Here is a 21,802-nt window from a genome sequence, read left to right on the forward strand (position 1 = left end):
ACAAGGTTGAACTTTTGGGAAATTTAGCAAGATATGTATCGATGCTGATTTAAACTCCATTTGATTCAATTCACTTACACGTTTTTTGACCCATCACCTGGTCAATTGAAAATCGATATCGGTTTCGCCAAAGAGTTATTCACACCTCCATCATAGTGTCGATTGAGCCTATTTCGCAAACAGGGCACATATTTCCCAAAGCAGTAAGAATAGAAATGGGCTGTCTCCTTGGCAATGTAAACTTCGCATATTGAGCCTTCAACTTTATCTTTCTACTTTATAGCCGGTTTTAACTTACCAATAACCCTACATAAATATTGTGTTAAGCATGGGTTTTTTCAAAATAAGTGATTAGGTATGAATAAATAAAAAATTTGACCAATTACCTCTCGAAGGGATACATCCACCTATATTGAACTGGGCCTCCGAGTCAGGCTTCGTACGCAAGGTAAATTGGAAGATATTCCATCACATCAAAGAACCCGGTGGAAGAATCTTCTCCAACTTATTTGTGATTACAATAATATTCTGATCCATCCGAGAAAGATTTTCTTCCCTCAACGTACTAGAACACAAGTCTTTGAAGAACAAACTAATTTCTGTCATAGGTTTCCAGATTCGTTCAGGCAAGCCACTAAATGCAATGGGGAGTAAAGTTTTCATGAAAACGTGGCAATCATGACTTTTCATCCCATATAACTTGCCTTGATCCATAACAACACGTGTTCCTATTTTTGATGCATGCCCATCTGGCATCTTTATGTTCTGGACCCACCCACAAATCTTTCACTTCTACTTCATTGTCAAAAAAAAAACCTAGCCTTAGGTTTGAAGACCCTGTTCTGTTTTGGCTTCAACTATAAGTCTTTTCGCCGATAATATTCAGGTAAGTCCATTCTAGCCTTAACATTGTCCTTTGTCTTACCTTTGACATCCATCACCGTGTTAAACAAATTATCAAAGTAATTTTTTTTCAATGTCCATAACATCAAGATTATGTCGCAAAAGATTATCCTTCCAATAAGGTAACTCCCAAAATATGCTCTGCTTTGTCCAGTTATGGTAAACCCCATGCCCATTGATAAGTTGGTATTTGACCAACTTATTTCTTCTTTAATCTTAGATTGTTGCTATGTTTTAATTGAGAAAATAGTGCATTTAATGTCGTTTCCTTCAATTTTATAGGTTTATATGATTGAGAAGTGATCATGAAGAAATCAAGTGAAAAACAAGTCAAAAAGAGGTCAAAGTGAAGAAAATGACAAAAATGGCTAAAACTGCAAAAAGGACAGATTTGTAAATCTGAAAATATGGGGCTGTTTTGGTCATATTTTGACGTGGAAATATTGGGGAGCTATAAAAGCAGCGCTTGAAGGAAAATATCATCATCTTTGGCCATTTTCAACACAAGTTTTGGAGACTAGGGTTCATCAACTCACACTTTGGAAGAGAAGATTTGAAGACTTAAATGAGAAATTTCTTACACTTTTACTCATTTTTTCAATTCCTTATTATGTATTAAATATCTAAGTGTGTAGTACTCCATTCCATTACTTAAATTTTGTTTATGAAAATATTCTATGATTAAAGTTTGGATAAAACTCTTGTTTTGCTTATGTATTGAATGATTTTTATTGCTAATGAAGTGAGTTAATGTTGTTTTAATTAATTTTGTTCTTTAATGTTTCTTAAGGGATTAGCTAACCCTAAGACCCGCCCATTTACTCCGATTTGAGCTCGAGAGAGGAAGATTGAAGTTGGGAAAGATTAATTAACAAGAATTTGGGGCTTTAAAACCCATCTAATAACTTGAGTTAGAGATAGGAAAGTTACTTGAGATTATATTTATTGTGCTTAATATTTCACTCTAAGGCTTGAGAAAGCTTAGAGTGAAATTCATTGATTTGGTCGAGAAACTTTTGATGAGATTTTAGAGATCTTTATCTAATTAGCATAAACTCACTCATAGTTGTAAAATCATGAAATACATTGGATCGTTACTTGAGAGTAATTTCCCTTGTATCCATGCTTGTGGCCATTGATCAATTTACTTGTTTTTTAGGTTAGTTTTCTCTTTGTTAGTTTTTAAATCAAAAATCAAATATTGAAAAAGTGTTTGGCTTAACTTAGTTGGTGATAATTCCTTACTTGTTTAAATTGCCTTTATGTTGTTCCCTGTGGATTCGACCCCGACTCATAGTAGGGTAAATTATATTGCGACGACCGTGTACACTTTCTCTTTGAGAAGTGGATTTGGACGTTATCAATTTTGGCGCCGTTGTCGGGGAACAATTTGGCGTATTTGTGATTTAAGCCTTGTTGCTTTGGTCCAAACTTGTGAATATGTGTTTGTGATTTTTTTTTTTGTGTGTGTTTTTTTGTGCTAATTTTTGTTTTTTGTTAGTTATTTTTGTTACTTGTATTACTATGGCAACATGGAATGAAAACGGGTTTGATGGTTGCACCCCTCATTTTGATGACCCATGTCCATATTGTGGAGGACCCCACTTTTGGCAAGATTGTGAAAATACTCAGGGAGAGAGATGTGTGCACCGTTTGAATTCTATGATGGGAATATTTGCGATATATGTGGTGGTCAAGGTAGACATTGGGATGATTGTCCCAATTATTTTGCTCCCCCTCTCCCAAGTTGTTCTTACGAAAATGCTAGGTTTGCTTTTGAGTCTAATAGGGACAATGACATGGCAAGTGAAGGACAAACTATCGGATTTGAAGGCATCATGGCAATACTCCAAACATACTTAGACCGGGGAGCTAAAATGGAGGAGGAGCGAAACTAGTCCAACAATCCATTTTAGAAAATGGAGAAGCTATGAAAAGAATGAATGATTCATTTTAGGATGCCAATTCCTCAATTGTCATGGATGTGTCTACTCCTCAAAATGAATTGGTTGAAGAAGATATTTCAAAATTGAAAGATGAGCCCGAAAATTCTTTTGACCACAATGAAAGTTGTGAAAGTGAAGAAGTGGTTCAACTTGAAGAATAAAATCTTGAAGAAGAAATCTCCAATTCTCAAAATGAAGAAATTGAGGAAATTTTGAAAAGCATAATTGGGGAGGAATGAAACATATGGGCAAGTCTTGACCAAATTGTTGGAAGAACTTCAACATGGAGATGATGAAACCATCCAAAATGTGTCTCTTACCATGGATGGATTTTTACAAGCTTTGAACGACTCTCACCATGAAGAAAAACTTGACAAAGAAGAAATTGTGAGCCAAGAGTGGCTTATGAATCAAGCTCAACAACTTGAAGTCTATGAGGATCACCGTGAAGGCATTTCACGGATGATGGAAGAATTTCTAAAAATTCATGTTGAGCAAAGTCAAGAAGTAGAGTTACTTGAAATTGCTATCCGAGAATCTGAGCCCAGTTTGAATGCACAAATTGAAGCATGTGATGCTCAATATCAAAGGGTCATGGATAGTAGTTTTGAGTTGGTTTTCAATGAAGAAGAGGTCAAGATTGATTTTCAAGAGCTAATGGTAAATTGCCAACTGACCAACCCAAAAATAATGCAAGATGCCGAGATTGAAGAAATGATACTAGAGTTGCATAAAAAAATTCATGAAATGGTTTTTGAAGACTCTAGTTCATTTTTGGGTGAGGATGTCAAAGATGAGGCAAATTTGAAATTTGGGCGCATTAGATCACATTCCAACCATTTTTCCACATTGTGCTTGGTTGATGATATGGAAGTTGAACTAACCGAGCCTATGAAGGATTGTGGAGAGGAAGAAGAAAGCGTCTTTATTTGGAACTTTGCAATGCCAAAAAGACAAAATGGCATTCCTTACCTAAAGGCCAAAAAGTGTAAAATGTGATACTCGAGAGTTGACCTCCTTGATTTCCTACCATCGCCTCACGAGCATCATCGGAATCTTGATTCAAAGTTTGGGTGAAAATTCATATCCTCCAAGTGGAGGGAAAAGTGGTAAAGTTAACTCATGTCGTGCCACGACGTTAAATCAAGCGCTTGGTGGGAGGCAACCCATCGTTTTAAAAATTTTAAGTCGTTTTTGAAATTTTATTTTTTAGAATAGTTTATTTTATTGTTTTTGACTAATCTGCAAAGTTTCAAAATTTTTGGAGTTGGTTCGAGCAGGTCGGGATTTCAGAGCACCCCCAAACCAGTAGCTGCTACTGAAATATGATTCCAGGTAAGTTCTCAGGTGACATCACCTGTGGTTCGTAGGTCATGCCTACGTCTCGCATGTGCTGACAGTAAAAAGAAAAAAAAAACTCAGGTGACATCACCTGCAGTTCGTAGGTCAGCACCTGCGTTTTTTTTTGCTTATCTGATGCAGACTTCAGCGAGTCCCTCAAACTATTTTATGTTTTGTTTTGATTATGTGCAGTGAGGACACTGCAATGTTTGTAGTTGGGGGTGGCATGTGGTAGCACATTATATTTTGGTTATGCTTTATTTGTGCCCTTCCCGGGCTTTTGTCTTATGTATGGATATTGTATGCCCTTTTCGGGCTTGTTTTGTGACTGTTGGTGTGGCTGTGGATAGACGTTGTTACAAATGGAACTTGCTCAAATTTTTGAAAATTTCATTCTTGGCATGTTGTGGATTAATCACTTTTATTATTTTATCTCCGTTCTTAGTTAGGTAGTGTCACAACCCGACCAGAGGGCCATGATAGGCACCCGGAGTTAACCCACCTGGCACCTCTCATCATACTTTCACAATCATATCTAGGTGAGCCACATGGCTAACTCGCAATTCCTATGCATCAATAATACAAATCTCATCGGGCTAAGGCACTTTTATATCAACATCATCAACTATGCCCATATACATATACACAAGCCGACAAGGCTAACAAAATGATATACAAAAATATGAGCCGACAAGGCTGGGAGACATCTAGCTATACACAACTGTCTACGAGCCTCTAGAGAGAGTATGTAACATCATAAAGACGGGACAGGACCCCGCCATGCCCATGTATGTACACAAAATAATAGTATCGACAACTGCTGCTCCGAATCAAATGGAGCTCCTCTAAGCAGTCTCTGATAAAGCAACCTAAGGGTCGAGTCTGTCTCCCTGTCCACCTGTGGGCATGAACGCAGCGTCCACAAACAAAAGGACGTCAGTACGAATAATGTACTGAGTATGTAAGGCATAAGTAATAACAAGGTAAAAGCATGAAGGTTGACATAAGATATGAGAGTCACTTATACCTCTTAAGACGTTAGATCACACTTACTTCCCCTTTTTCTAATGAAAACCTTCCATACATACACATATACATATAATGGTACCATACCAGACCATATAGGTTCGGTGCCATGCATACCCGGCCATAACAAGGTGCGGTGTTATACATACCCGGCAATAACAAGGCGCAGTGTTATATGTACCCAATTGTAATGGTGTGCGCGGAGTAGATATCATACCGGGCCACATAAGCTCAGTGTTACAAAATAGCCATATATATATATATATACATACACACACATAGGAGTGTATAAGTATCATCAACAACATCATCATCACTATATCTTTCCTTAGAGGGTCAACTATCGTAGGATGAGATCAATGATATCATGAGAGAATCAAGACTTATGAGCTTTAGCACTGCTAGAGGTGGAGGCGTCATGGAAGACATGGCGAATTTCATGAATAGGTGTACAATAATGGAATTATGCCTTAAGAAAGAAGGGTTAGCCTTACATACCTTTATGTCTTCTTAACTACTTAACGTTCACCTCTAAAGCCAGAGAAATCTACATTCAAGAGGGTTCATACCAAGGTTAGGTTTCAAAGACACTCTCAAGTCCAAGCTAGTATAATTTGTAAGCTAGTGAAAATTGGCCAGCATTTCTCCTATTTCATCTACTTCTACTAAATTCCAAAACAACTCCCAAATAACAACGACATTATTAACAACACCATAATTAAGAGACTTCATTCAAGTTAGGCTTCATTCAATCCCCAAAACTCCTTTTCAAGATCACTCACAATAATAATCTCAACACAACCTCATATACACTTATATACAATACTTCCTCAACATCATTAGCACCACACACAACAAGATTATACTTATAACATGCCAAGAATTATAATTCAAGTTAACTTGTAGCTCATAACATCCTCAAATTCCTACTTGAACTCTATTTTCATTTTTCTTCCTTCAACCAAATGGTACAACAATCAAACAACCTTAACCATAGGCAAGGGATGTAAAAACTTACCTTAATCACACAAGAACAAGTCTTGGATCAACTTACTCCACTAAAGTGAAGTCTCCAACATCAACACCCAAGGAAATCTTGAGCTTCACAAGCCCTAGCAAGCTTCTTAGCACTTGAATCTCTTGATTCTCTTGGATTTAGCTTGGATTAGTGTATAAACTTGTAGAGAAGGTTTTGGAGAGCTCTAGGATCTGATTTGGGAAAATGATGAGTCCAAATGAGGTAAAACGAAATATATAAAGCGTAACTTAAAAACCCATCGGGCATTTTGACGCCCACTTTGACGGACCGTCAAACTTCCTACGGTCCGTCAAAATGGACCGTTAAACTGCCCAGCCAAGCAGGCCTCACTGTGACTGTTTCACGGTGGTGCTCCACCATTTGACGGGCCGTCAAATTCCCTACGGTCCGTCAAATGGTCCGTCTAATTTCCCCCATCCGATAAGTTGCTCCCTTCGATTCGTTTGACTTCCAATACTTATGGAACCTCCTTGGCACTTGTGTATCACTTCGTTAACCATCTAAGGGGGACCTATAGCTCCTCTTCAAGTCATTACTAAACAAAGTATAACTCAATTGTTGCGAAATCTTCCCAAACATGACTCATATTCCACTTCCTTCGACGAACTTAATCCCACCGATTCATATGACTTTAAAATCTTATGGTACGTGCTTAAAGTTATCAAATACTCCCCTTAACCTTACAAGGACTTCATGTCCACTTTAGGTTTACGTCAGTCTACTCATAATGCAACAACTCAAAATTTTCGAGATGTAACATTCTCCCCCCTAGGAACATTCGTCCTCGAATGTTAGACTCTTAGGGATTCTACAAAAATTTCGCCAGAGTTTCTCCTGTAATATGGCACTACCATCCTGCCACAACAATCCAAAATATATCACCTCACAGGGCTACAACAACAACAATGGCCACACACGACCAATGAATCATCAAGGAAAGCATTACATACCTGAGGACAATGGCATCTCTGCCTGGGCCTCCTCTGGGGGTGGAAATAAATATGGATACCTGAATTTCATGTCTTCTTCATCTTCCCAGGTCATTTACTTTCTATTATTATTTCTCTATAAGACTTTAATTGAAGCTATATCTTTGGTTCTGAGTCTTCGAACTTGTCTATCTAGAATGGCAATGGGAACTTCTTCGTAAGACAATTTCTCGGTGACTTGGACATCATCTACCGGTACAATTCTGGAAGGATCTCCAATGCATTTACGAAGCATCGATACATGAAAATCGGATGGACTGACTCCAAATCCGAAGGTATATCTAATTCATAAGCCACCTGGCCTACCTTGCGTACAATCTCATAAGGCCCAATATACCGAGGACTAAGCTTGCCCTTTTTGCCAAACCTCATGACGCCCTTCATCGGCGACAACTTCAAGAATACCCAGTCCTTCACTTGGAACTCTAAATCTCGTTGACGATTATTTGCGTAGGATTTCTGACGACTCTGAGCTGTTAATAATTGATCCTGTATAAGCTTGACCTTTGCTATGGCTTGCTGGATCAAGTCTGGCCCTATTAGTTTAGTTTCTCCCACTTCGAACCACCCGATTGGCGATCTGCACTTGCACCCATACAAAGCCTCATACGGGGCCATTTGGATGCTGAAATGATAATTGTTGTTAAAAGCAAACTCAATAAGTGGTAAGTGATCATCCCAACTACCTCCAAAATCTAACACACATGCCCGTAGCATATCCTCGAGAGTCTAGATGGTACGCTCAGCTTGTCCATCAATCTGTGGATGAAATGTTTTACTAAGACTCACCTGAGTCCCTAAACCTTCTTGAAAAGGCTTCTAGAAATTGGCTTTAAACTGTGTCCCTCTATCGGAAATAATAGATACTGGGACACCATGTAGTCGTACTATCTCTTTGACATAAAGCTTTGCATAATCTTGAGCTATGTAGTTCTGACTGGTAGGAAATGAGCTGACTTCGTAAGTATATCCACAATCACCCATATAGAATCATACTTACGCTGAGAACGAGGTAAGCCTGTGATGAAATCCATATTAATCATTTCTCATTTTCAAGTCCGAATTTCCATAGCTTGCAACAATCTACCGAGCTTTTGATGCTCAATCTTCACCCGCTGGCAGTTAGGACATTGAGCTACGAATTCCGCTATGTCTTTCTTCATTCCATTCCACCAATATATGGATTTAAGATCATGGTACATTTTCATTCCTCCGGGATGAATAGAATAACGGGAACAATGGGCTTCTTTCAAAGCTGATGACGTAATGCTGCAACATCGGGAACACACAACCTACCTCGACATCGGAGAACTCCATTTTCAGAAATATCAAAGGATGAATTTTTCTTCTGAGGAAATGTATTTTTGTAATGAATAGTATGGGATCCTCATACTGGTGCTCTTTCACCTCAACTACCAAAGGACGAAACAACTGAATTCTGAAAGGTGGCTCCCATATTGCCCGAGTCCATTACCCGAACTCCTAGGATAGCTAACTGCTGGAGCTCACGAGCTAATTCTCTTTTCTCTGGCTGAACATCACATAAACTTCCCATAAATCTACGGCTAAGAGCATCAGCCACAACGTTCGCCTTTCCGGGATGATATAGAATGTTAACAACATAATCTTTCAACAACTCCAACCATCGCCTTTGCCGTAAATTCAATTATTTTTGCTTGAAAATATACTGAAGGCTCTTGTGATCCGTATAAATATCAATATGAACACCATACAAATAATGTCTCCACATCTTCAATGCATGAATCACCGCAGCTAACTCAAGATCGTGGGTCGGATAGTTTTTCTCATGTTTTCGCAACTGCCTTGAAGCATAAGCAATCACCTTACCATACTGCATCAACACACATCCTAACCCAACGCCTGAAGCATCACAATAGACAACATAGCCTTCCGATCCTTCTGGAAGTGTCAGGACTAGGGCAGAAGTTAATCTATTCTTTAACTCTTGAAAATCGCGTTCACAAGAATCCGTCCATTGAAATTTAGCTACCTTCTAAGTCAGCTTTGTTTGTGGTGCAAAAATAGAAGAAAAGCCTTCTAAAAATCTTCTGTAATAACCTATCAAGCCCAGAAAACTACGAACCTCCGTAGGTGTTGTAGGCCTTGGCTAAGTCTTCACAGCTTCAATCTTCTGGGTATCCACCCGAATACCCTCAGTTGAAATAATATGCCCCAAAAAGGTCACCGAATTCAACCAAAACTCAGACTTTGAAAATTTTGCAAATAGCTCTCGAGCTTGAAGGACTCTAAGAATGGTACGTAAATGATCTGCATGTTCTGCCTCGGACCGAGAATATACCAGGATATCGTCAATGAACACAATCACAAATAAATCTAGAAAAGGCCTGAACACATTGTTCATCAAATCCATGAATACTGCCGGTGCATTAGTTAGCCCAAACGACATTACCCGGAACTCGAAATGATCATATCTAGTTCTGAAGGTCGTCTTAGGAATATCTTCCTCCCTGACTCTCATCTGATGATACCCGAATCTCAAGTCTATCTTTGAAAACCATTTGACACCCTGCAATTGATCAAATAAATCATCAATCCTTAGAAGCAGATATTTATTCTTAATCGTCACCTTATTCAGTTGTCTGTAATCAGTACACATTCGCAAGGAGCCATCTTTCTTTCTTACAAACAACACGAGTGCTCCCCACGGGAATGAACTAGGCCTAATAAAGCCCTTCTCAAGCAAGTCCTTCAATTCTTTCAACTCTGCAAGAGCTATCCTATAAGGAGGAATCTATATGGGTTTGGTATCCGGTAGCACATCAATAGTAAAATCAATCTCTCGCTGCGGGGAAGGCCTGGAAGCTCATCCGGGAATACATGCAGAAACTCATTCACCACGGGGACTGACTAAAGAGTCAGCGATTTGGCTTCTATATTTTGAACCCGGACTAAATAATAACTACAACCTTTAGCAATCATCTTCCTTACCTTGAGATAAGAAATAAACCTACCTCTTGGAGACGCTGTATTACCATTCCATTCCAAAACTGGTTCTCCCGGAAACTGAAAGCGAACCATTTATGCTCTACAATCAACATTGGCATAGCAAGAAGCCAACCAATCCATGCCCATGATAACATCAAAATCCACCATTTTTAACTCATGTAAATTAGCCATAGTTCGATGATCACAAATCACAACTACACAATTTCTATATACTCGACTAGCTATCACCGGTTCACCAACGGGTGTAGATACCTCAAAAGGTTTGATTGACTCCGGTTTGACCCCAAATCGACCAACAATATAAGGAGTAACATATGACAATATGGAGCTTGGATCAATCAATGCATATACATCATAAGAAAATACCGATAATATACCTGTGACGACATCAGGGGAGGACTTAAGATACTATCGCCCCGCCAGAGCATAAATACGGTGCTAATGACCACTAGAATCAGGCGCTCCCCCTCTACCTCTACCACGACTCACTGGTGTCTGTGAGCCCTGCCGCAGAGGGCGTATAGATAATGAAGACCCAACTGTTGACCCTGTGTCCTGGACCCTACCCTACCACCTATGGATGGACAGTCAGGCATGATATGGCCTGGCCGATCACAGGAATAGCAAGCATCTGAACCTAATCAGCACTGGCCCTAACGTAGCTTCCCGCACTGAGAACATCGTGGTAGGGGTAATCTTGCCTGGCCCGAGTCACCCCTATAATGAGAACCCAAAGCTCTAAAACTCTGACTCGGTCCCGAGTGGATAGGTCTATCAAATCTCTGGCTCACAAACCGTGGAGGCACACTAGTCATGGAATGGCTTGAATGCCTAGAAAACTGCTGTCTTTGCCCTTTTCTGAACTCACTAGTCGGACCCGAAGATCTAGCCCTCTTACTATAACCCCTATCATGCTCGCGCTCACTCCCATATGGTTGCTGTCATTTTTCTAGATTCTGGGCATGGGCCTGGATGCGAGAAATATCCATACCATCCTGAAATGTGGCAGTCAAGCACTTATCCATCAAATGTGGCCCTAAGCCACTCACAAATCGGTGCACACGATCTCCCATATCCGCTACCATGGTCAGAGCATACCTAGCCAAAGAATTGAAGCGGAGTATATACTCTAGGGCAATCATACTTCCTTATCTAAGATTTAGGAACCTATCAGCTCTAGCCCGCTGAACCTCGGGTGGCAAGTAGTGTCGGAGGAAAGCATCAACAAACTCTTGCCATAACGGGGGAGGTGCATTAACTCCCCTAGAAGACATCCAAACTGTATACCAATGAACCGCAATATCCCGTAGTCTGTAGAAGGCCAACTCTACCGATTCGACGTCCGAAGCATGCATTAACAGAAGTGTTCTCAACATCCTATACATAAAGCTTTGAGGGTTCTCATCTGGCTTTGACCTAAAGAGTTTCGGAGGGTTCAAGATAATAAAATCACTGGCTCTAGCACTCACAGCCCTATCACCATGACCCGTACCCTACCGCTCGGCCTGCGTGACGACTAACCGAGTCAGCAAATGAATGGCCTTTTTCAGTTTTTGGCCCGAAGCATCTGGTAGGGGAATTGGGGGTGTTGGAGCTGCGGCTGAGGGTCCAATCATGCTCCTCTGAAGCAGGTAATGAGTAAGAGGACCGAGATGAAACCTCATTCTGGGACTCACCGTCATCTATATCTGTTGGCAGTACTCTCTCAGTCCGTCTTTCTGCCACTTTCTTGCCCTTTTAGGCTGCTGTAGTTTTTCTCGTTACAGGAATTGCTGAAAAGCATAACACACGATTAAGAAAAAGAGAAATTCTTATATCATGGCTCTATCGCACGATCTATGAGGAAAAGAAGGTCATTCATTCCAAAATGCCTGCAGCCTCCTGTTCATAAGTGTGGCACGCAACACACCCATAAACAAGACTCTACTAGATACGGCTCGTAGACACACCCTAGGATGAAATTGCTCTGATACTACTTTTGTCATGACCCGACCAGAGGGCCATGACGGGCACCCGAAGCTAAGGGGTGTTTAGCGTATTTGGCGCATGTTCGTGATACGACTGTTGCATCTCCACCCCTTAAGTCTATCCCTATTGTAAGTGAGTTTGCAGAGGTATTTTCGTAGGATTTGTCGGGTATGCCACCCGATCACGACATTGATTTCTGTATCGACGTGGACCCAGGCACTCATCCTATTACCATTTCACCATATCGGATGGCACATGCCGAGTTGAGAGAGCTTAAGGAACAATTACAGGATTTATTGAGCAAGGGTTCATCAGTGTTATTCGTGAAGAAGAAAGATGGGACTATGAGGATATGTATTGATTATCGCAAGTTGAACAAGGCCACTATTCACAACAATTGCCCTATGCCACGTATTGATGATCTGTTTGACCAGCTTCAGGGTGCTTCGGTGTTTTCGAAGATTGATTTGCGTTTCAGCTATCACCAGCTGAAGATCAGGGCGGAGGATATTCCGAAGACAGCCTTTCGGACGAGATATGGCCACTATGAGTTTCTAGTAATATCTTTTGGGCTTACTAATGCCCTGGCTACATTTATGACTTTGATGAATGGCATTTTTAGGCCGTTCCTTGATTCCTTTGTGATTGTGTTTATTGATGAAATCTTGGTGTATTCCAAGAGTAGAGAGGAGCATGAGGGCCATCTTCGTACCGTTCTTGGGTTGTTAAAGAAACATAGCTTGTTTGCTAAATTTTCCAAGTGTGAGTTCTTGTTGGAGTATGTAGCATTTTTGGGCCATGTGGTGTCCAAAGAGGGGATTATGGTTGATCCACAGAAGATTGAGGCTGTGAAAGGTTGGGTGAGGCCCACTACCATTATTGAGATTCGTAGCTTTGTGGGTTTGGCCAGTTATTACCGTCGCTTTGTAAAGGGTTTTACTACCATTGCTTCATCGGCCGACCGCATTGACTCGAAAGGATGTTCCTTCAGCGACGGATGATTATGAGGAGAGCTTTCAAAAGCTCAAGCTTCTGTTGACTACAGCCCCGATCCAAGCCTTGCCTGTGGAAGGTAAGGATTTCGCGGTTTATTGTGATGCTTCCCGTACGGGTTTGGGTGCGATGTTGATGCAGGAGGGTAGAGTGATAGGTTAAGCTTCCCGTCAGTTAAAAGTTCACGAGAAGAATTACCCTACCCATGATTTGGAGTTACTAGCCGTAGTCTTCGCTTTGAAGCTTTGGAGGCATTACTTGTACGGTTTATATTGTGAAGTTTTCACTGATCACCGTAGCCTTCAAAGATCTGTTTACTCAGAGAGATCTTAATTCCAGGCAGCGCCGATGGATGGAGCTCCTGAAGGACTATGATATCTCTTTTCTATATCACCCTTGCAAAGCCAATGTGGTAGCTCATGCCTTGAATCGCAAGGCGGTGAGTATGGGGAGTTTAGCTCGATTGATTGTTTTCGAGCATCCGTTGGCCATGGAGGTTCAGACTCTGACCAACAGTTTCGTCCATCTTGACATTTCAGTCTGGGGCAAGCTCTTGGCCTGTATAGAGACAAGGTCCTCATTATTGGATCGGATCAAAGCTCATTAGTTTGAGGATGCTCAGTTGAGCAAGAAGCGAGAAAGGGTTTGGAGAGGGGAGGCCAAGGAGGCCGTGATTGATTCTGAGGGCATTCTGAGGATTAGAGGACGCGTGTGCGTTCCTCGTGTTGGTGATTTGGTTCATTTGATCTTATCTGAGGCTCATAGCTCTCGCTATTCCATCCACCCGGGAGCAACTAAGATGTACCGAGACTTGAGATATCACTATTGGTGGTGTCAGATGAAGAGAGATATAGTTGATTTTGTGGCTAAGTATAGAAATTATCAGAAGGTAAAGTATGAGCACCAGCGACCAAGTGGGGTGCTTCAGAGGATGCCCATTCCTGAGTGGAAGTGGGAGAGGATTACCATGTATTTTGTCACGGGTCTTCCGAAGACCCTTGGCAAGTTTAATTCTATTTGGGTGATAGTGGATCGGTTGACTAAGTCCGCTCACTTTGTTCCGGTTTCCTATACCGTGGAGAAGTTAGCCAAGATATATATTCGGGATATTGTGAGATTACATAGGATCCCTATTTCTATTGTATTTGATCGGGGTACTAACTTCACTTTTCGATTCTGGAGGGCATTTCATGAGGAATTTGGTACTCGATTGGACTTTAGTACAGCTTTCCACCCCTAGACCGATGGCCAGTCCGAACGGACCATCTAGGTGCTCGAGGACATGTTGAGAGCGTGTGTTATTGACTTTGGTGGTCATTGGGACCAACACTTGCCCTTGGTAGCTTTTGCGTAGAATAACAGTTATTATTCGAGTACTGGTATGGCGCCTTTTGAGGCCTTGCATAGTAGGAGGTGTAGATCTCCAATTGATTGGTTCGATGGGTTTGAGGCTCGACCTGGGAGCACGGATCTATTGAGAGAGTCCCTTGATAGAGTGAGAGTTATTCAGGCCAGGCTCGTGGCAGCTCAGAGTAGGCAAAAGATGTATGTGGACCGGAAGGTCCGAGATTTGAAGTTTGCTATTGGTGACCAGGTTCTATTGAAGGTTTCACCTATGAAGGGTGTTATGAGATTTGGTAAATGGGGCAAGTTTAGCCCCATGTACATTGGTTCGTTTGAGATTGTTGTATCGGCGATGTAGCTTACGAGTTAGCATTGCCGCCAGGCATGGCGGGAGTTCATCCGGTGTTTTATGTTTCGATGCTGAAGAAATACCATACCGATGGTACCTACATTGTCCGTCGGGATTCTATATTGCTTGATGAGAATTTGACATATGAGGAGGAGCCTGTCGCGATCTTGGATAGGCAGGTACGGAAGTTGAGGTCAAAGGAGATTGCTTCTGTGAAGGTGCAATGGAAGCACCGCTCTATGGAAGAGGCTACTTGGGGGACTGAGTCCGATATGCGTAGCCGATATCCCCAGTTGTTCACTGATTCAGGTATGTCCTTACTTTCCTTCTTTCTTTGCTCGAGGACGAGCAACGGTTCAATTAGTATCTGATGTAACGACCCGTTTGGTCGTTATAGTCTCTCCTGCATTTTCGCCCATTTTCGATATTTCCCATCTCGATATTTGAGCTTGAGGAAAATGTTCTTGGAGATAATTTAGAGAAATTCTTGGAGGTAAAACTTGCCTAATCCTTTACTCTTCCTTAATCACAATCATCTTAGATTTCCCCTTTCCCTTTAACAGTCCCTCAGAGGTGAAATTTGAAGGAGGGTTTTAATGAACTTTCCCTTAGGCTCATGTATGAGGAAATTGATGATGTTTATGTTAAAATTTGATGAATCTAAGCTTATTAATCATATATCTTCCACTTTTAACATTAAATTTCGAGATTGAACACTTAGGGTTTATACCCAAATTGGGGGTTTTGCTTGAAATCGGGAACTAGGCTAATCCTTGGGCTAAATCAACAATTAATGGTTGGATTGTGATTACCTAGTACTTAATTTGGTATTTTGCCCGCGAATTTCTCGTTTTGCCCTTGTGGGCTTGTTTTCCCAATTTCTAGGGTTAAAATGGACCAAATGGAAATCCTAGCAATATTAGTATCATTCTTCATGATTTCTAAGATAGAATTCGATTATTCTTAGACTACTTTGGTTCCGAGGTTCAGTGGAAAGGCAAAGCAAAAAAGTGAGTTGTTGGTGTTGCGGTTCGGCAGTCTAGGTAGGTTATGGCTTACCTTTGGTGAGACTTCGTATAGCGAAGTACATATTTAGATTATGATGTCAGAGATAGCATGTGAACCTTCGGGTATGAAGTCGGGTTGGATATTGCCTTAGGTTGGGCCCTGTTATGTGTTGGGACTAGCCACCCCGTTATATGTGTTTGATTGTTCCATTGTGATGGTTTGATGCCTTGAGTAGTTAGTAGATATCAGAATCTGTGTTATTGTCTTGACTAAGATAGAATTTATATACCGTTGTTAGTATTCGAACTACGATACATCGTTAGCATACCCGTTGTTGGTACTTGTGATATTGATATACCCCCCCCCATACCCCCCCCCCCCCCCCCCCCCCCCCCCACCGGTATTGTGATCTGATACATTATTGGCGTACCCGTTGTTGGTACTTGTGCTATTGATATACTGTTGGCATACCACTATTGGTATTGTGATATGATACATTGTTGATGTACCCTATTGTTGGTACTTGTGATTTAAAGTTGATTGTTGATGGTTGATATACTCATTGCCCGCATTCTCACACATTCATGATGCATGGCCGATATCCGGTGATGATCTGGTATCGTTGATTGAGTAAACTGATATTTCGATAAACTCTTTACTTGAGTGATTGTGAGAAGACCGATGTCCGAAGATGAATTCCGGAATCGTTGATTGTATGATATTGATATTTGATAAACTCTTTTACTTGAGTGATTGTGAGAAAGCTGATGTCCGAGGTTCATTTACGAATCGTTGCTTGTGTGAGACGGATATTTGACAGACTCTTTTACTTGAGTGATTGTGAGATGGCCGATGTCTGATGATCTATTCCGGCATAATTATTGCATGGCCGATTCCGACGATATCCCGGAATCATTGTTAGTGCATGGACTCTGCGGGTCCCCAAAGACGTAGTCCGGTGAGACCCCCCGTGAGACATTAGCCGGGTCTCGTCTCATGCGTGGGCAAAGATCCGGGACTGGTGGCACTTAGACTTCGCGAGTCACGCTGAGTTGTGCTACCGAGACGTCAATATTTCAGTCCGAAGTATATGTGTACACCTCATTTGCATGGCATTACATTGCATTCATTCCATCATTGCACTGCATTGTATTATGACTTGATTGAGATACTTGGTGATTGGAATGCTTGATGATTGGATTGTATAGGATATATTCGGACTTGACGTATTTGGGTTAGATGCTTTACATAGGCGATTACGGATACTTGGCTGTGATTATATTGTTTTATACTTGCTAGATTCCTTGCTTATCTGCTTTATCTTCTGAATTGTGTTAGCTATACTTAGTCGGCCGATGATGCCTACCAGTAATGCGGTTTGTACTGACCTGCACTTGCTGCATTCTTTTATGAATGCAGAGTACCAGGTCGGATCTACTTTTGTGGCACGTGGCTAATCGACACTTCAGCTTTCTCTTGAGTTTCCAGGGTGAGTATGGCGTCCGCTGACCTTGAAGACTTTCCTATCATATGTCTTATTTTTACTTCAGAGACATACACATTATGTATTAGTATTCCAAATTGTATTCTTCTACTTAGATGTTCTTGTATTATTCAAACTAGACCCTGGGGGTGTTTATTGTCTTCCGCACTTTCTACTACTTATATATAGATATATCGTGAGACTTACGTATTTTTTCTATTCCGTTGTTTTAAATTCATTCTTCGTGTATTTGTTCATTGTTGGGTTGAGGGTTCGCTTATCGAGGTGGGAAGGTAAGTGGCCACACGGCCTATGAAAAATGGGTCGTGACACTACTTGTGTGCATTTGAACATCTTTGTGTGAGAGAGAGTTAATTCTTTCCATTTGATATCCCATTTGTGTTTTAAATCGCATTTTGCGAGTTGGGATTCTCTTTTGATTGTGAGAGCACATGAGAATTTGAGTTATGAATTTGTTCCATTTTCCAATTGAGAGGAATGAACAAGAGAAAGTTGTTTTATGATGATGAGGCAAATTTTGAAGTCATTACTACTTTGATTAACTTGGTGTTTGAGCACTTGAAATGAAAATGAAGTTTTTGAGAAAAAGTTTGTAATTCATATGTTTTGGATTAATTGTACCAATGAAAGTATGTGTTTGCGCTTAAAGTAGACTTTTTGACTTGGTATGATGTTGGTGCACTTTTGAACGGAGTCCTTTGAAGGAATTTGTATGATTTGATTTGCTTGAGGACAAGCAATAGTTTAAGTTTAGGGTTTGATAAGTTGGTATTTTACCAACTTATTTCTTCTTTAATCTTAGATTGTTGTTATGTTTTAATTGAGAAAATAGTGCATTTAATGTCGTTTACTTCAATTTTATAGGTTTATATGATTGAGAAGTGATCATGAAGAAATCAAGTGAAAAACAAGTCAAAAGAGGTCAAAGTGAAGAAAATGACAAAAAAGGCTAAAACTGCAAAAAAGGGACAGATTTGCAAATCTGAAAATATGGGGCTGTTTTGGTCATATTTTGATGTGGAAATATTGGGGAGATATAAAAGCAACACTTGAAGGAAAATATCATCATCTTTGGCCATTTTCAACACAAGTTTTGGCGACTAGGGTTCATCAACTCGCACTTTGGAAGAGAAGATTTGAAGACTTAGATGACAAATTTCTTACTCTTTTACTCATTTCTTCAATCTCTTGTTATGTATTGAATATCTAAGTGTGTAGAACTCCATTCCATTACTTGAATCTTGTTTATGGAAATATTCAATGATTAAAGTTTGGATGAAACTGTTATTTTGCTTTATGTATTGAATAATTTTTATTGCTAATGAAGTGAGTTAATGTTGTTTTAATTAATCTTGTTCTTTAATGTTTCTTAAGGGATTAGCTAACCCTAAGACCCTCCCATTTACTTCGATTTGAGCTCGAGAGAGGAAGATTGAAGTTGGGAAAGATTAATAACAAGAATTTGGGGCTTTAAAACTCATCTAATAACTTGAGTTAGAGATAGGAAAGTTACTTGAGATTATATTTATTGTGCTTAATATCACACTCTAAGGCTTGAGAAAGCTTAGAGTGAAATTCATTGATTTGGTCGAGAAACTTTTGATGAGATTTTAGAGATCTTTATCTAATTAGCATAAACTCACTTATAGTTGTAAAATCATGAAATACATTGGATCGTTACTTGAGAGTAATTTCCCTTGTATCCATGCTTGTGGTCATTGATCAATTTACTTGTTTTTTAGGTTAGTTTTCTCTTTGTTAGTTTTTAAATCAAAAATCAAATATTGAAAAAGTGTTTGGCTTAACTTAGTTGGTGATAATTCCTTACTTGTTTAAATTGCCTTTATATTGTTTCCTGTGGATTCGACCCCGACTCATAGTAGGGTAAATTATATTGCGACGACCGTGTACACTTTCTCTTTGAGAAGTAGATTTGGACGTTATCAATTTTGGCGCCGTTATCGGGGAACAATTTGGCGTATCTAGGTTAGTTTGGGATTTAAGCTTTCTTGCTTTCGTCCAAACTTGTGAATATGTGCTTGTGATTTTTTTTTTTTTTTGTGTGTGTGTGTTTTTTGGTGCTAATTTTTGTTTTTTGTTAGTTATTTTTGTTACTTGTGTTACTATGGCAACATGGAATGAAAATGGGTTTGATGGTTGCACCCCTTATTTTGATGACCCATGTCCATATTGTGGAGGACCCCACTTTTGGCAAGATTGTAAAAATGCTCACGGGAGAGAGATGTGTGCACCGTCTGAATTCTATGGTAGGAATATTTGCGATATATGTGGTGGTCAAGGTGGACATTGCGGTGATTGTCCCAATTATTTGGTGAAATTCCCAGTACACTTGGAAGTTGTGTGACAATTGTTAACCTAACAATGAAAAGAAATTTCTTTCACGAGCTTATTCCTTCCACTTTCAGTTCACTAAGGAGTCTTGAAGTTTTAGATCTTTCTCATAATAAGTTGTTAGGTATGGTTCCAAAGTACTTGGAAGGCTTTGCCGTGAAACTCTTAAACTTGTCGTTTAATGATTTTGAAGGTGCCCTTCCAAAAAGATGCATCTTTGAGAATGTGAGTGTAATTTCTTTGGTTGGAAATCCTAGAATCTGTGGTGGTGTACCTGACCTGAAACTTCCCAATTGCAACTTCAGTCGTTCAAAGAAGCTAAACTTAAAGCTTATGATCTTAGTAATATTTGGAATTTTGAGGCTAGTTTTTATGGTTGGTTCCCTTCTTGTCTATCGATTTGGAAGGAGCAAAAGAGCATTTCCTTATTTAGATAAGGCTCTAAATTCCTTATTTAGATAAGGATCTAAACCAACTCCTGGTCGTCTCCTATCAAAGTATTCTAAAAGTTACCAACGGATTTTCTGCGAGCAACTTAATTGGTGTTGGGAGTCATGGATATGTTTATAAGATAATTTTCGAAATGGATGGTAAACATGTTGCTATAAAAGTATTGAATTTTTTACAACATGGAGCTATCAAAAGTTTCATAGCAGAATGTGTGGCCCTGAGAAATGTTAGACACCAAAATTTAGTTAAGCCACTCACTGCATGTTCTGGTGTTGATTATGGTGGCAACGAATTCAAGCCTTTGGTTTACGAGTTTATGGCCAACAGAAGTTTGGAGGATTGGTTGCATCCAGATAATTCAAGAGCAAATGTTCAGCCAAGAAGGTTGGGGTTCTTTCAACGACTCAATATTGCTATTGATGTTGCTAGTGCAATTGATTATCTTCATAATGATTGTCAAATATCAATAGTTCATTGTGATCTCAAATCAAACAATATTCTCCTCGACAATGAATTAGTTGCCCATGTTGGGGCTTCTAGATTATCAAGATTCCTACATCTGACTGATGAAACCACCTGTAGAATTCATACAAGTTCTACAACTTTTAAAGGATCTATCGGCTTCATAGCTCCAGGTAATTTCCCATATAATTCATGATCATATTCTAAAAATAATTTAGTGTGGAAATATTAATTTTGAACGTGGCTTAGGTCACAACATAAGGATTAAGCTTTTAGATTGTTGCACAAACATGTCCTCCTATCAAAATGAATAGAAATAAGTAGAAACTAGATTAGCACATTAATTCTAGTGATGTTCTAATATTTGTGATATATTTTCATTGCAGAGTATGGGATGGGTAGCGATCCAACAATGCATGGTGATGTGTATAGTTTTGGTATTGTCTTACTTGAAATGTTAACCAGGAAAAGGCCAACAGATGACATGTTCGGTGGTGATTTAAGCCTTCATGATTTTGTTAGGAATCCCATGGCTGATGGATCACTTGAAATAGTAAATCCAGTCCTTGATTTGGAAGAGGAAGAGATAAATAGAGAGAGCTCTCGAATTCTAAGATTCATGAGAAGGCAAAAAATGGTACAGGGTTTAATCTCCTTGTTTCGAATTGGAGTTGCTTGCTCGGAATTGGAGTTGCTTGCTCAATGTATGATTCAGGTAAAATAAAAAACATCAGGGAGGCTGTTAGAGAGTTGTGCTCTATTAGAGATTCTCTTGTTCGTTGCACATGAAACACGTTTTTTGTTTATGTTATAGAAGGTTCCAATAAAGCATTCTTGTGAATAATATGAATGTATAGTTTGCTTATTTAACTGATATCTGTTCTCAATAACATATGAATAAAGCTTTTATTTGTTTACTAGATGGGGAATTTCCCTTTGCAAAGCACATGCACTGATCGACTTCTAGAAGTACATGTTTTTAGACACGTTACACCTCACATTTGTTACTCTTTTCTTGTGTTTTTACGTACATTCCGATCACTTTATACTTATTGCATTCAGTGTTATGAGACAACAATAATAAAAGAAATGATAATGAAAAGAAAACCCACGGCTAGTCACCAACTCCTTTTATTTCTC

General features: G+C 39.8%; 1 protein-coding gene across 1 annotated transcript; it reads left to right on the forward strand.

The window, feature by feature from the left end:
• The first annotated feature begins 3,170 nt into the window (after positions 1-3,170).
• LOC132054206 (putative receptor-like protein kinase At3g47110) lies at positions 3,171-21,560 on the forward strand. Its single transcript, XM_059446252.1, has 4 exons — positions 3,171-3,509; positions 20,056-20,125; positions 20,209-20,835; positions 21,049-21,560. The coding sequence occupies exons 1-4, from the start codon at positions 3,171-3,173 to the stop codon at positions 21,384-21,386; spliced, it is 1,374 nt and encodes a 457-aa protein (XP_059302235.1). The 3' UTR covers positions 21,387-21,560.
• The last annotated feature ends 242 nt before the right edge of the window (positions 21,561-21,802 follow it).

This window comes from Lycium ferocissimum, chromosome 4, assembly GCF_029784015.1.
Source record: "Lycium ferocissimum isolate CSIRO_LF1 chromosome 4, AGI_CSIRO_Lferr_CH_V1, whole genome shotgun sequence".
In the NCBI taxonomy this organism is placed as follows: Eukaryota; Viridiplantae; Streptophyta; class Magnoliopsida; order Solanales; family Solanaceae; genus Lycium; species Lycium ferocissimum.